The sequence below is a fragment of the Rhododendron vialii genome, chromosome 12a (genome assembly GCF_030253575.1).
Source record: "Rhododendron vialii isolate Sample 1 chromosome 12a, ASM3025357v1".
Taxonomy (NCBI): domain Eukaryota; kingdom Viridiplantae; phylum Streptophyta; class Magnoliopsida; order Ericales; family Ericaceae; genus Rhododendron; species Rhododendron vialii.
Window position 1 is genome coordinate 30,634,097 of NC_080568.1, and position 16,730 is coordinate 30,650,826.

Below are 16,730 nucleotides of genomic sequence, written 5' to 3' on the forward strand. Positions count from 1 at the left end.
TACCCAGTGCAAGTAATCGATACCTTTGCACTATCTTGGTCCAGAATTCGTCCCGAGACAAGGAGAGCGATAACATAGGGTCCATGTTATCGATAACTTATTTCTACGGGGGTTCATCAGAGAGGAGTTATCGATACCTTAGAAGTTGGTATCGATAACTCTTGTTTACAGCAGATATTTTTCTTACTTTTCAGACTTTCCACTTATAGAAACTTTCTTTTAATAGATAACTTTTTGGAATTTTTCTGACTTTTGAGGAGAGAGAAGGCCTTTGTGTATAAATAGGACTCTCCTCTCTCCTCTTTGGATCTAGTTCATTACTACTTTAGGTTTTTTCTCCATTAATTTCTTCTTAAGCTTTTTAAGTTGTAATTTCTCAAGAACACATTAAGGTATTTGCGTTACGTTAATTTCTCAAGTATTAAAATTGTTCTTATGTGTTGGATCTTTTACAATATCAAGTTTAATTTCGGTTCTATCGGTTAAACATGTTTTTCAATTCTGGCATGCTTTCTAGTCTTTTCATGTTGTGTGAGTAGTCGATTAGGCTTGACTATGAAGTGATTTAACACCTCGTGACTTATGTTTATTTTGTCTTTCTCAACTTGTTGGCTTGCAAAATGAGAAGGGCTAGCCCTTATGTAACAAAACTTGCCAATGTTAATTTCCGGTGATCATGTGCTAGCTCACGTGGTTCCGGAGCGACGTCTCGGTTCGTGTTTGCCAAAAGAACAAAAGAGCTCACTCGTTTTCCGTACTACATTTCTAGTCTTTATTGGTTTCATAGCTACATCTTCCGGTTGATAGCCTATGCCGTGCGATTCAACCGAGTTTTCGTTGAGAATGGCTAGATGACTTAAGTTTCGAGTGTTATGGACTTTTACACCTTGCCGCTTGTTTAATTTAGTAAAAACTCATTTCTAGTATTTTTCATAAAAGCATTTTCCACCTTTCAAAGCAAAACCAAAAGTTGGCCGTCTAAACGCTAGAAACCCTTATATCTACAAATCTTAGCAAGTTATAAAGAATTTTCTCTGTGGGAACGATACCGGACTTCTGGATATTATGCTGATAGTGACCTAACCTTACGCTCGGGGTAATTCAACCTTTTTTCAACGGTTAGGTTGTGGAGAAGCAGGTACCGGTACGTATCGTACCAGTAGGAAAATCGGTACCCTGGCCGGTACAGTATTCAGAACATTGCTTGGGCCGCATAAGTTGAGATCATGGGGGAGTGGGGTTCTTGGATGATTGACAAGTGTCCCATGGCAAATATAACTTCCCTCCTTGACTCTTTGGATGCCATGTGTCCATAATTCCAATATTAAGTAAAAAAAAAAAAATTTGCAACACACAACTGTTATGTGTGTTGTGTAACAAATTCTGGCCATTCAGATGTATTTAGATCAGATCTGATTAAATCCGTTATCAATCTGAACTTTTTTTTTAAAAACAGTAAATTTTTTTTTTGAAAATTTTTTTAAGAAGTTGTATTTTTATTTTAAATTTAAATGTTTTTTTTGGAAAATATATTTTTTTTGAAAAGAAAATTTTTATTTTTTTGAAAAATATATATATTTTTTGCTAAAATTTTTGAAGTACAAAAGTTTTCGGATCGGATCCGAATTATTTGGATTCGGATTATCACTATCGGATTTGAGTCTTATCGGATTCGGGTCGAATCTGAATCTATAATATCCGAATCGAATCTGGCGCATTAACAGGCCTATTTATGGGTACTGGGTACTCCTTAACTTCCTCCTTGTCACTTTGTTCTGCTACATTTATGTCGCAACCAACCTTTCATATTGAAATTCATTGCCGAATGAGACAGGAATTAGGGATGAATGAGACTTCTAACAAATTAAAATAGTGGGGACGGCAATCGATCCCTTTTCATATGGGCTTATCGGGTTTGAGTTGGGGTCCGGTTCGTTTGGATTCTCTACTATTTAGGCCTTAATTGGTTCTCATCTGGTGATTTCGCTGATCTTACTTCTGCAGGGGCCTGTGTTGAAGTCTGGATAATTTTGGCTCATTCTTGTATTTTTTTTATGAAATTTGTATTGCCTTCGGACTTTGTTATGAAATGAATTGAATGTGTCAAAAAAAAAAAAATCCCTTTTCCATTTTACTGCGACATAAAGATCGTTTTTAGTCATGTGTTTTAAACGGGCACTTTATTTTCTTCGGAAATATTTCGTTTTTAATGAGGCGCTTCTTTGGTTTCTAGGCAACAATTTTTTTTTACAAAGGTTGGTCTCAATGAGACGAACAAGAAAAAAGAAAGAATCAACCTAATCAAAAGCTGACAAAAAAAAAAAAGGAAAATGATATTTGCACTCTAAAAAATAGAGGAAATTGGCTTTGGAATTACACTGATTTTAGAGTGTCTGCATCAATTTTCGGAGTGCCAATACCATTTACCAGGAAAAAAAAGGGACGAAAGAAAGCTAAGGCTCCGTTCAGTTGCCAGGAATATTGTACGGGAAAGTTATTCTCAGGAAAAGTCAAGTAAAGTGAAGTAAAGGAAAAAGAAAATTATTTTCCTGTGAGTGTTCATTTGACAAAAGAATTTTGCAAGAATAATTAAGGTTTAGTTGTTCATTTGTCAGGAAAAAGAAACTTTCGGGAAAATTTTGTGAGTGTTCACTCATTTTCCTTTTCCCGCGACACAAAATCCTGTGTTTTTTGCAGGATCACTTTTGCCGGAAAGTAATTCCTGCAGGAAAACTTAAAAACATGTTTCCCATTACTTTCCTGCCAACTGAACACAACAAAAATCATGGGAAAGTTGATTTTCCCATCCTTTCTTGTACTTTCCTGACAACTGAACGGAGCCTAAGGCTATGTTTGGTAAAGTTGCCAGTTTTTTATTTTTCGTTTATGAAAAACGGAAAATGAGTTTTTGTTTATTTATTAAAAACTAATGACAAAAAACATGTTTGGTGACTATAATAGTTTTTGTTTATTTATTTTTTGGACTGCCAAAAGTGTTTTCAAAACAAATGAAAAAATAATTTTTGTGTTTCTAAATTTCCTTAAACTTGTGGAATTGATTATGTATTTTTGTAAAAAAAAAAACAGAAACAGAAACATGTTTATGGTGCCTGTTTCAAAAAAATATCGAAAACAAAAACAAAAAACTGGTAATAAAAACTTTTCTAAACAAAGCCGAAAATTTAATACATTCAATTTTAAGTGTTGAATTGAGTTATCGAACAACCCATTTATTTCGAGTAAATATCTTTATAATATCTCGATTTATTTACACAAATAGTAAATGACCTCTACTCATGGTTCACAAATTGAGGGTGATTTTTTTTTAATTCAAGTTATTCAACGATAGTCCGTGGTTTTTAAACTCGCCACTATGCCCTTAGTAGTGTTTTTACTCAAAATATAACTTTGAACATTTAGGCTCTGTCTGTTTCGATGTAGAATGTTTTACAATGTAAAATGTTTTTCATGTAAAATATTTTTTTAGAAAATAAACTTCAAACTTTTATTTTTCGGTGTTTGGTTGGCACTTGAAAAATATGTTCATAAATCAAAAAAATAATGTAGAGAGATAAATGAGGCTTAAACGGTGGAGAGATTTGAGAATATTGGAATTGAACGTGGGTCAAAAATGACGATCGAAAAAACTGAGCAGTGAGAATTGCAGTAGAAGGCAGTGGGTTCATTTTGGAAAATAACTTACGAAAGATTTAATGGTAAGTCATTTTCATCTAATGAATATAAAAATCTCATTTTTTACACAACCAAACACCGAAAAATAGGTAAAACATTTAACCGAAAAATATTTTACGCCCAAACAAACGGAGCCTTAGAGAGTGGACAGTGTGCTTATGCTATGTAAAAGCTTATTAGCTGTGAATTTGATGAATTGAAAAAACATTGAATTTATGTAGCATAAGATGTGGGTCCGTATTAAACAGTGACTTGCTGATGATGACGTGTGCATTAAATGAACCAAATCGTAACCAAATTAAATGTACTTTATGCAACAGACAGAAATACTGTGCTCAGGCAATCATTTAAATCACATTTACACATATTTCCTAACTATATACTGTCACACAGAATTATTACGATAACAATAAATTGAATTACCCACATTTGTCCTCTGTATTTATTATAGTAGGTAAGTAAATAAAATGGTTCAATTCCAAATGATTTAAATGAATTGTGGGCCCACACTCGTTTTGTTGCTGCAGGTGACACTGTTTGTTGTTTTCCTTTTTCGAACAAGAAAACAAAATAATTTCCTCAAAAATGGACCTAACTTCACTACTGAATTAAATTTTTTTTATCAAGGAAAAACAGTGGATCGGTTTTTTTTTTTCCTCTCCTCTGTCAAAATGGACTAGACGATGCAATTTGGTCTCGTGGACCATTTTTCCCTACCAAGTTGTGTAAGGGATATTTTATACGTCTTTTTGAACTACCGTCTTTAAAGCTATTTTTGTTCTACTTTTTCTGTACTTTCAAATGTTACTCAATTTGTTCCGATTTGTTCGTCATTTTTATTATTTGGGATTTTCTACAAAATTGTCTATATGTTTCGCTATACTCCAATGTTTTGTATATACAATATGGATCTTATTTGATAGATCTCGATTAAATCTATAATATAATATTTTTGAAATTATGTAAAACAATATGGATTGTGAGATATAGACATTTTTTTGAAGAGCATGTTTGTCGAAATTGGACAAACAAATTGGAAGGGAGGGAGTACCATTTACGGTAAGAGACCGAATCACTCATTCTAGCTGTCACATATATCGATCTTAATGTCTTTTCTACCCCTACCATCAGGGACAGAGCTATGCCTTACATAGAGAGGAGGCCGAAACTTAGGATCTAAAATTTCACATATTTACATGGTTGTTGAATTTTTGAGTTTTTCTTACATACAGTTTGAAATTCAAGTGTGAAATTTAAATTTTGACTTTGTATAAGAAAAATATACTTTTTCTATTCATACTAGTCGAAACATACCTACACACATAAGAGGAAATAATTATTTTCTCCGGTCACTTTTTATTTCCGAATTTTTTGAACTTGGGGACTATGTTGTCCCTCGTTGTTGGCCCAATTTGGGCTATCCATATTCGGCAATGAAAGACTCAGATTTTACCTTGATTTAACGGCTGAGATGAAATATGAGTTGTTCATTGCCGAGCATGAACGGCTCGGATGAAACCAACACCTAAGAGACAGCAGAGTCCCTCATTCAGTATTTTTTTTGAGTTCGGAGGGCTCGAGCATTTTTTATACTCCAATAGGAAAAATTATACGACGCCTCTAGCAGTGCTCCGAACTTTTTCTCAACCACGCATTTTTTTGAGGCTTGAGATCTTTCCTCTAATAGAGATCTCCATATAATATTATATTAATAATTTAATATGACAGTTCTCAAAGGAGTACAGTAGAATTTTCCCGTACCGTCAACTTTGTAAGTAGTACTCCATCTTGCGGTGCATAGGAGTACAATCTACGGCAACAAAACCCTTTTGGTTCGATTGCTGATTATACTAATCTGGACCTTACGCCGGCACCTAGTGCTAGTCTGTTTCAATAGCAACACGTCGTGGAGTCTGTTAGGTTGTAGTGATTTATGCAGTAGTTCGTGTCTTAGATGTTGGTGATTTTGGTTCACTCCTGCTTTTATGATGTAATCTTTGCCTTCGAGTTTTTGCCAGAACTAGCTCTTTTATTGAACTATTACAAGGGGTAAAATGATAGGAAACCCCTGAAATTCACATTTTAAAAAAAATTTAAAACGATCGCAACACAAGCTGTAACTTAGGGCCGGCTCAAACTTTTGCTTGAAATGAAATTGTAGCAAAATCCATGCTCACAAATGTACTGAGAAATAACAAATCCACTTTTAGTCCTCCGTATTAACGCAATCTCCAAAAAGGGCCACAAATACCAATAGTAGATCAGAATCACAGTGCCCGCCTTCTCCGTTGCACGTGCCACCCGTATAAATGTCCACGTCGGTTACATGATACCCCAGAAAAACCCACTTGCGCTACAATCTCTATAAGGATTTTTAGAGAGAGGAAAATAGTCTGAGAGAGAGAGAGAGAGAGAGAGAGAGAGACTCTGCCAGTCTCTCACACACTTTTAAGCTTATCACCAGTTATCTTCAGCTCATCTCATTTTTCCGGCCCATGGGAGAGGTCTCAAATCTAAAACCCATTTCGCACATTTCTCATTCTTCTTCTTTATGTGAATTTGTTAACTTGTTGATGGTGGTGATTAATTGTGTTTTGGGTGGTGTTTGTACAGGGAGAAAACAAAGCAGAGGAAAAGAAAATGGAGGAAAAGAAAGCAGGGGAGGAGAAAAAGGAAGAAACCAAAGCAGAGAAGGTGAGTGAGGAGAAGAAAGAGGAGAAAAAGGCCGAGGAAACCAAAGATGCCGCGGCGACGCCACCTCCTCCGCCGCCGCCGCCGCAGGAGATTGTGCTGAAAGTATACATGCATTGCGAAGGTTGCGCTAAGAAGGTCCGCAGATGCCTCAAAGGCTTTGAAGGTTAAATCCGTCTTTTCAACTTCTGCCTACCCTGATTCTCTCTCTCTCTCTCTCATGTGGTTCGTTATGCTCTCTTGGCATATCCTAAAACAGTCCTCTCTTTTTCTTTTTCTTTCCCGAAATCTCCATCGGATTGTCGGTTTTTGTTTTTTCTATTAACAGAACAGTTGAAAATTAGAAAGGAAAAAAAATTCATTTGATGCTAAAAGGAATTCACCAATTCGGAAAGAGATTAAATTTTTTACACCGCCGATGTAAATATTTGTTTCCTTCAAATCGATTATATTGTATTACGTCACCATGTTCAAATAATTGGGATCACTATTTTGACGACGTGTCGTAATATAATTGATTTCGAGGAAACAAATTTTTACACCGACGGTGTAAATAATTTAATTTCATTCGGAAATCCTGACTTCCTTGTGGTGTTTACGAAAAATTCTAAGAGTAGTTTTTGAGATTTGAGCTATTAAAAATTGTCGTCTTTGTTGTCTATCTTATATCTGAATTTTTGTTACATTTGCGTTTAATTTGTCATGTTAATGTTAAAGTTAAAGTGCGATAAAAAGTTTTTTATTTATTTATCATATTTATTGAGGGGTGTCCCACCCAGCAAAAAATTCTTTTGGGGGATGAAAACGTACTTTCGCTTTTAATATACTTGTTTGTTAAGAGAATTCATGATATCCAGATCATGAAAGTGTCCAAGAAAATAAATGAATGATCCAAATTAATTTTAGCAGACTTGTTTGTCAAGAGGATTGGTGTAATTCATGACATCCGAACCATGAAAGTAAATGAATGGTCCAAATTCACTTTGCAGTAGACTTGTTTGAACCATTCATTTACTTTTATGGTCTGGATGTCATGGATTCTATCATTTTTAGATTGTCAATTCATAGTTTAATTTGATAATTGGACTTTTCCCATAAAGTAATAAATTATTCACTTCGTCCGGATTTAATTGTCTCTAATTCTATTCTAACTGGCTAAAAAATAGGTTATATTTTTTAATCCGTAATAAATTTCATATCGAATATGGATCTTGTTTAATAGATCTCGAATAGTTTTGTAATACAATGTTTTCGAAATAATGTAAAACATTATAAATTGAAAGATATAATCGATTGAAAAATAACATGAACTCTAAAAATGGACTATTAAATCCGGACGGAGGGAGTACTAAGTTAATGTAGAAAAAGGTTTAGAAAAAAAAAATGTAAAGAAAATTGAATTTCCTGGCTAATCTTGTTTTTTAAAAATTTTGGTTAATATTTTCTAAAAGTTTTTAGATTCAGTTTAATTTATGGGTAATTTTTCTGGACAATTTTTGTGGATCCGTAGCATTTCTAGAACGGGTATTGAAATTTAATGTTTCATTTTTTGTACGGCTGATAGGAGTGGAAGAGGTTCAAACCGATTGCAAGGCACACAAGGTAGTGGTGAAGGGGGAAAAGGCAGATCCGGTGAAGGTACTAGAGAGGGTCCAGAAAAAAAGCCACCGGCAAGTGGAGCTCATCTCTCCGATCCCGAAGCCGCCTCCGGCGGAGGACAAGAAAAAGACGGAGGAAAAAGAAGTTGCTAAGCCTGAAGAGAAAAAAGAAGAGGTCATTTTTTACTTCTTTTCTAGATACTATAGAATTGTAGAGCTCAATATTTTAATGGTCCAAGGATTAATCAAGTTGATCGGACAACGATAAATGCTCCTTTGGACCACAATGGCCAAGAGAAAAATAGCCAAAAGAAAAATAAACAGTCGGATTTGACGGGGCAAGTCTTATATTACTACTAACCTAGGGGAAATGGGATGATGGTGGTAGTGGGGTTTGAGCCCTCACTTCGTGAAAGGAGTATGGATGCCTACCACTAACCGTTGTTTTTGTATCGTGACAATCATCTTTTGTTCCGGTGACCATTGATTTTCGATTAATGTTTTTTCTCGGATGGTAAATGTACAAGTAAAACCGTGGTGGGTCATATCTATCTCATAAGGGTGACATGAGAGGATTCACACCGATTTGGATCTCATGCATTACAAATTGCTCTTTTTCAGTCTTTAATTTTACGGATCCGTTTTACCTTTCTCTTTTTAGGAGGTCTCATGTGTTAGTTGTTTTTTTGCTCTGCTACAGCCTCAGGTGATAACTGTAATCCTACAAGTTCACATGCATTGTGAGGCTTGTGCTCAAGAAATCAAAAGACGTATTCTCAAAATGAAGGGTAATTTCTATTCCTCTTTCTCCTTTTTGTCATTAATAGAATTTTTCGCTAATTAAAGTTTTAATAAGTCTACGTACATTCCTATCGACCACTTTCCGACCACTCATCTCTCACATATATGTGGGGCCGACTCCACAATTAAACGTATGGGACTGACACCTATGTGAGAGAGGAGTGGTCAGGGAGTGATTGGTAGTCTGCTGTGGTTGGTGGTTTATGCCTTGTTTGGATCAAGATTTGGAAAAAAAATTTCAACTAAAAAAACATTCATTATACTTATTTTCAATCATTACTTTCTACTCATTATCTCTATCTTCAATTATTATTCTCATTTCTCTTTTTATCTCTTTCAACTCATTACCTCTACTTCCAATCATTATTCTCACAAAAAATTTCTCAAAAATTCATTCAAACACAACATTAATCTTTCTAGCCGTTCTAATCAAGAAAACACGACAAAGAAAACCCAAAAAAAGCCTGCGGATTCTTTTATTCTATCTTTACATTCTGGTCATTTTTAATTCCCTTCAATTCAAGTCAATTCTGCCTTTGTTGACAGCAATATTAGTTTTCTTTTATTTAACTTGTCAATTTTCATGTTTTCAAAATTAGTCGAGATACACATAAGCTAGTCAAAATATCAGGTTATTAATTATTATTATTTTTTTTGAATGACCCAAATCTTGGATACCCTTTAACATCATATACTACTTTTCGGCTTTTAGCCTTTTAGGTACCCTGTTTCAGTTGTAATCTGGAAAGTACTTAATGATCTCTGTTTTGAATCTCTTAAAATAAAGCCCTCAAGCATTTCTTTTGATTCTTTATTCACAATGATTATGTTTTACAATCTGGACATTCTTTACTTGGAATCTAAAAATTAATTACTCTTTTAAGATTCTACTAAATTCTTTTCTGTTCAATTCAAGTCAATTTTCCATCTGGTGACAGCAATTTGTTTAGATTACTTATATTATATATATCTTAGACCATTTTTGGGATAATTGAAATTCAATTCAAGTAATTTTGTTGACCATTTTAGTCAATTTGTTTACTTTGAGAGTTACTGTTAGATTACCCAAATCTTGGACTGCCATTACCATGAAGTCCTTGTTCAGTTAATTCACCAACTTCATTGCATTATGCAGGGGTGGAAAATGTGGAACCAGATCTAAAGAGCTCTCAAGTTACCGTAAAAGGAGTTTTCGACCCACCGGATTTGGTGGAGTACATTCACAGGAGGACCGGTAAGCACGCGGCGATAGTGAAGCAGGAACCGGAAAAGAAAGAAGAAGAGAAGGGCAAGGAGGAGAAGAAGGCGGACGATGGCGGAGACAAGAAGGCCGAGGAGGCGGCCAAAGAGAAGAAAGAAGGGGGTGGAGACGCGGTTGTGGCGGTGGCGGCAGAGGGAGGCGAAGAGGTTGTCGATGTGGTGGAGCTGAGGAAGAATGAGTATTACTACAATTACCCTCAACACTACCAGATTTACCACCCCTATGAATTGCCCACTTATGCTCCAGCAGCTCCACAGATGTTCAGTGATGAGAACCCTAATGCCTGTGCAGTTATGTAAAAAGAGTGGAAAGTTGGGGGGTAAAATGGGGAAAAGTGTGCACATGGGCTATTGCTCTACATGTGCTCATAGAATTTTGTGAGTCCTTTCTTGTACTTTTTGTTTTCCTTTTCTTTTAAACCGGTTTTTATATATAATTAATAATACAATGGCATATATAAATCTTTGAAATTTCGTACCTGATCTAATTTGTTCTGCTCAGCAATCTTTAGGTGGTTGAATTTTTGGTTTATTAATAGTATTCTCTGTTTGAATTAGTGGATTGAAAGAATCTTAAGACCTTATTCTGCTAAGAAAAATATTGTGAGAGAATGCCTTATTTCGTAAAACAAAAAATTAGTACTTAAATCCACTTTTGACATTGTGGAAGGATAAGAGAAACTCAAAAAGGGTTTAAAAAAATTGAATAACCAATGAAGATCTGGTTATGAAGTTAACACCCTGTTTGGAATTCGTGGAAGATCTGGTTATCAATTTAGACCATTTAGTATATTTAGTCAATACAAAACTCACAGTAAATTCTCAATTCAAGTCTTTTTGTGGGCTCAATTTGTTTATGAATCATTGAAAAAAAAATTAATAATAATGGAAATCAATTTGTTTATCAATCATTCAAAAAAAAAAAAAACCCATAATGGAAATCTATTAAAAAAAAAATGAAAATGAACATGAGTTTGAGAATTTACTTTTTCAGTGACAAATTTGCTTCATTATTAGATAATGAAGCAACCAAATCAATTTAATAACTAAATGATTCAGATCATTAAATAAAGGATTGTAATTTTGACATTTCAAAAATTGATAGAAGGGCTCTAAAACTAAATTATATTAATATACTGTGGAGTACTTTCTATTTCGCGTCACACACTTGGGAGTATGTTACAGGTAAAGTACCTTGTTTAGCTGTCACGTCAATTGAAGTTGGTGGTCTCCACAGTTTTCCACCACACCATCAAAAGTTGGTGAGGACTGAGGAGGTAGCTATTTGAGCTGACACTTGAACAATATTGCAACGAAGAGTGCTAGGGATAAATAAAATGAGCAAAAAAAAACTCTTTTAAGTGTACATAAACTGTTTAGATTTATTGTGCAATGCATTTAAGCCGTTTATGTACACTTTAAGAATTTTTTCTTTGCGTATTTTTTTTGCACTTAGCATTTCTCTATTGCAATGGAGAAATAAACTCCATACTACCACTGATGGTGGTGGTAGCCTAGATGGCAGCATAGTTGTCAAAACCCCACTAATGACTCAGGTTCGAGTCTCGCTAAAAGGGGTAAATGGACCATCGCCATCTAGTATTTAAGTGGTGTTGTGGTGACGGTCTGTCCTTACGAATAATAGCTATGACTCGAACCGAACATGAGCCTCTATGGTCACGCACAGGGGGTTGCTACTTTGGTCGTCCTCTCCCATCATTTTTTCAGTTAAAAAAGAAGAAGAAGAAGAAAAACACTAACAATCTCAACTAACAAACCTCTTTTTATTTTTTCAGCAAAAGACAAAAGTCAACATTATTAGTTGTAATTACTGAAATTTAAACATCTGTCAAATGCATTGGAAAACATAGTGCCTATCACTTCACTTGCGGCAACTAACAAACAATATTACAAGTATGGTTATCCTATTTTGAGTAACGCTCAAATACCATACCACAATCCTCCTTAGTCCTCCAAAATACATCATTGCAAACTCATTATGGACCCATATAAATTATCTATATCACTAACACATACATTTGACAATGACGAACATATTTGTAAAAAATCATCTTAATTATTAGAAATAATTAGTCACGTGTTAGACACAGATAAAATGGATTGTAAAAATTATTCTAAGCTTAAGTCGTCCATTTTATGAACAAAAAAGCTACTTGTTCACACACTTTTCGATCTCCGATCAAGTAATTAATTAACTTTTAGCAATACGCTTTTCATTGTTTACTAGATCAATGGCGTGAATCATTCGCTTCCCTTTGAAATGCGGATGCGTTTGTTACGATTGTACACAACCTTTATTGACCAAAGTAGAAAACCACAAGATCAAGAACACTCCCTTCAGAAAACAAAATTCAAAGAAACTTGAAAGAAAGGGAAAAACATATCCAAATGAGGTGGAGATCATGTTTGGGAAATGTCCCTGTATAAACAAGGCAAAGAATATGGGAATTTTGGTAGAAATTCAAGGGATGTTTCCCAACAGCTAGCTCCTAAGCCAGGCCAAACATTGGAAAGAATCAAGAGAACCATGCATGTAGTCTTACACTGGGAAGTGTTTTCTTTTACTACTTAGTATTATTTTTTAGCACATCTTGAAAAGAGGATTCAAATTTTTGTTTTTCCCAAACAGAATTTTTTTGTGACACTGATGTCTCAGATTCATGTAAGTGGGGAAAAAAAACAGAAAAAAAGAAAAGAAAAGATGAGGACAATCATAGTCTTTATGCAGTATTTGCTTTCAATTTAGTACTTTTCATGTCTATACAGGGCCACAAGCTTTGCATTTTTCACCTTCACAGCGCGTATGTTCTTTTTGTGTTCATTCTCCCCTCAAAAGTCACACTGGTGTTGTGGCTAACCTATTTCCTTTTGGGTCCCACCAAAACACTTGCCTACCACGAACCGGGACATCATGCCAGATTAGCATTATTCTTTTTTTATAACCAGATGTCCGAGTCAATTCAGCCGACGCACGTTGATTAATTCTTTGGGGTCATAAGTTAGCGATCGGACAAACGCTCTGATTACCCGAACATTGGATAGAGTGCATAGTACTATCAGAATGGCCAAGGAAAATATACCCCATCTTGGAAAATTTTACCACATTGGATTCAAACTTACAAGATGATGCTATGGAGTACTACTTTTACAACATTGGATAGAGTGAATGGTGTCAGAATTGCTGGGGAAAATGGGTGGCCATAACCAAGTAGTTGAAAGCAGAAGCTCTGATTATTTAAACATGGGAGGAAAGTTTTGTTTTCTCTTCTCTTCTCTTCTTTGTGATTTAACGTTTCCTTAGCCTAATATAAGGACAAGATGCAAATCTAATGACATCATAGCAATTGCTTAATTATATTTAGACAGGCTTGCTTCACACAAACCGTCTATGATTAAAAAATGATTTCAAACAAAATCCTACGGCATGTTATTGTGGAACCCGAGGGATGGTGTTATGCTCATTTGAATCGTTCATTCAGCAATTCAACGATTTAAATCTCATGTTCGTCTGTCCGGCAATCTAACAGTACAACAGTACTCCAAATCTCATGTCCGGATGGGCATTGTTGTGCACGGTGCTGTACAACACCTGGACGGGGTGATGTTAATTAGTTGTTACATACAATCGACACCCTTCCCTCACCCGTAAGGCCATACCGTTGCACAATTACCAAAGATGGGCCCTATCGAGGTTGGCGTCATTTTAGCGGATTACTGGATTCCATGCCGTATTACTAGTAGTATTTCACCAACAATGACACCGACATATTATTCGGGCACACCCCAACTATATCATTTTCAGTGTGAACCTCACACATTTAATTGCAAAATGAGATCCACATGTATTTGAGGGTGATGCATGTGGTCGGAATGTGGCCAAGTGATGTGCCGGTAACATTACTGATATTCCACCTGTACATGTATTAAAGAAAAAATTACTAAGGTAAAAAAACAAAGTTGAAAGAACATCCATATTCTTCTTCTCTTTTTTTTTTTAATTTTTAAATTGACTGTTTTTTTTTTTTAACCAAGTGTCCAGATAAGCTTTCGCATATATTGACTAATCTTGAGATACTGGAACTAACAATCAAGCAAACTTCCAGTGATCCAAAGGAATGATAGCCACAAAGGAATAAGAAATTTTAGGAATATGGGAGTCCGTTAATTGGAATTCCGTGGCTCAGCTCAACGCCTACTCAGAAAACAGTCTCCCCTATTTCTATCTACAGCAGGCCGAACTAGTAGAACATAATCTGTAACTGCTATTTAAAGAATAAAACAAATTAATATACGCTTTAATTACGTGGCCTCACATGTCTTGTGGGTGTGTACTTGTCTTTGTGTTTGTACATAGTTGTAAATTTTTGGCTTGGCCCGTCTTTGTGTTTGTGGTTGTAAATTTTTTTGCTCTCTCTCCACCGCTTCCAAACTTTTATCAGTTTATGTGACTTAGCTATGGACCTTGTTTGGTTAGTTGGTGAGTTTGTTCTTCAAATAATTGGTTAGATTCTAAGGGACAAGCCACAAGAAAGTTTTTTTTTTTTTGGAATTTTTTCGTCCCGACGTGGAAGATCTATTTTTGACTGAATTGAAAAAAGAATTAGTTAATATGAACCGGGCGTAAGCAGGTCCGGATACCTCTCACCGTCGTTAAAAAAATTGGACTTGATAGGGAATATCTCTCATTCCCTGCAAGTGGATAGTGCCAAACAGTGTATGCGGTGGAGGTGAGGTAGAAGATAAACTTCCACAGTGAGGCAGTTGTGCCCACTTAAATTCTTCTGACAGAATTGTCACTTTCCGGATGAAAACATTTGTCCGTTGCGATGGATGCATGGGATGGAAAAGCTGGAATTTTGGTGTGGGAAGGATCGTATTTACACGTAGGGCAGTAAATAAATCAAGCAGTTCGCGAGCTTGGCTCAGCTTGTTTGACAAAAACTCAGTTTGTTAAGGGTGACTCAACTTGGTTAAAGAGGCTCGTTTAATAAATGTTTCAGCTTGGTTGGATAAGAACTCGGCTCGTTAAGGCTCGAGCCGAGCTCGAGCTAGAATTTTTGGCTCGTTTAGTAAATAAGCCGAGCTCGAGCTCGAAAATAGATCCTCAATTTAGAAAGTAGCACGCACGACTCCGACACCTGACCGTCTAATCAATTTATCGCCCTCTTGGTTGAGCTGAACCCAAGTGCAGTTAGAAAAAGCATCAGAAGTCAACAGTATGAAGACTCTTTAAGCAAGGATGGAATTGATGATGAAGTTTCTTGGGTACATTTTTGACTCAAAAGAGCAGAGCAAAACATGATCGATATGGAATTGCAGAACACCATCATGGCAGGTAATACTCTTGGTATAGCTTATGATGATACTGGCGTACTAAGAATGAAAAAGATGATAGAGGAAGAGTCCAAACAATTGCAATTGATGTGGAAAAATAATTCCTTTGCTCCGCTGCAGAGGAATTATTAATACAAATATTCTACAACCACACCCAACATCACACACCCAAATACACACCCTCTCACAAAACACAAGGGTCCCACACACACTGCACAACACAAGGGTCCCACACACACTGCATGTATGTGCAGTATGTGTGGGACCCTTGTGTTTTGTGAGAGGGTGTGTATTTGGGTGTGTGATGTTGGGTGTGTTTGTAGCATCTCTTATTAATATCAACCATAATTGCTAAGGTTTGGAGTAACTATGAAGATTATTTCATGGAACATAAGGGGACTAGGTAGCTCAGTTTAGAAGAGATTTTGTCAAAACTAATAGAGGAAAAACAATGGTGATCTAGGGCTCCCCAAGGTTGGAAGTAGATGAAAAACTTCAAATGTTTGGAAGGATATATGTGCTATAGACACTATATGTGTGCTGCTACGGGAGATTGTGTCATCAAGGGTTTTAGTGTCAAGGTCAATTCAGGAACAAAGATAAAATTTTGGAAGCATAAATGGTCGGGTGATGAGACTCTTCAAGCTGTTTTCCCAGGGCTTTCTATTTTGTATACCCAAAAAGAAGCAATGGATGGTGGATATATGATCAAAATGAAGGTTTCTGGAAGTTCCAATTCAGGAGAGTTTTGTATGATTGGGAAAGAGAACAACTTCAGAATCTTGTGCAGTTGCTGAGTGGAATTGCCCTTCAACATTAAAGATACTCATGATCATAGTTTGTGGCTTTGCTGAGTGGCTAAGAGAGGTTTTCGAACTGATGATCATAGTTTGCGGCTTTGCTGCTAGTATTGAGACTCAGATGTGGTTATTAAGGGGATGTTTGGAGGTTGCTTATCTTATTAATGTTTCAAAAGCTTTGGGTTATTCAGTGTCATATTTCTTGTCAACTCCTAAGATTAGGAGGGCTAAGAAGATTGGTGGTGATCTAGAATTCTGCTGGAATACTGATACTGTTGAATAATGGAGGCTGATATTGGTAATTACGGCTTTGTTCGTTTCTATACTTAACTTTGTTTTCTAATCATTATTCTATATCTTTCTTCAATCATTACCCTATTTTTTCAATTATTACTTTCATTTCTCTCTACTCATTACCTCTCTCTCCAATCATTACCTTATTTCTCTTTCTACCCACTACCAAAACTAAAATACTCAAAACTCGCAAACGAAAAAGGCGTACACTTTTGCAACAAGGCGTACACTTTTGCTT

The 16,730-nt window shown here is 35.8% G+C and overlaps 1 protein-coding gene across 2 annotated transcripts; it reads left to right on the forward strand.

The window, feature by feature from the left end:
- The first annotated feature begins 6,022 nt into the window (after nucleotides 1–6,022).
- Nucleotides 6,023–10,523, forward strand: LOC131311493 (heavy metal-associated isoprenylated plant protein 7-like). Of its 2 annotated transcripts, none has more exons than XM_058338988.1 (5): nucleotides 6,023–6,197; nucleotides 6,307–6,550; nucleotides 7,949–8,152; nucleotides 8,681–8,770; nucleotides 9,919–10,523. In XM_058338988.1, exons 1-5 carry the CDS (start codon nucleotides 6,189–6,191, stop codon nucleotides 10,341–10,343), a joined length of 972 nt encoding a protein of 323 aa, XP_058194971.1. In that variant the 5' UTR covers nucleotides 6,023–6,188; the 3' UTR covers nucleotides 10,344–10,523. The 2 variants fall into 2 exon arrangements, with proteins under 2 accessions (XP_058194971.1, XP_058194970.1); XM_058338987.1 differs by having other exon boundaries at nucleotides 6,024–6,197; nucleotides 7,949–8,157; nucleotides 8,683–8,770.
- Nucleotides 10,524–16,730: the final 6,207 nt, after the last annotated feature.

Bases quoted from the DNA above. Each gene is read 5' to 3' on its own strand.
- LOC131311493 (XM_058338987.1), top strand. The intron at 6,551-7,948 runs GTTAAATCCGTC...TACGGCTGATAG, and splicing joins ATGCCTCAAAGGCTTTGAAG to GAGTGGAAGAGGTTCAAACC. The intron at 8,771-9,918 runs GTAATTTCTATT...TGCATTATGCAG, and splicing joins ACGTATTCTCAAAATGAAGG to GGGTGGAAAATGTGGAACCA.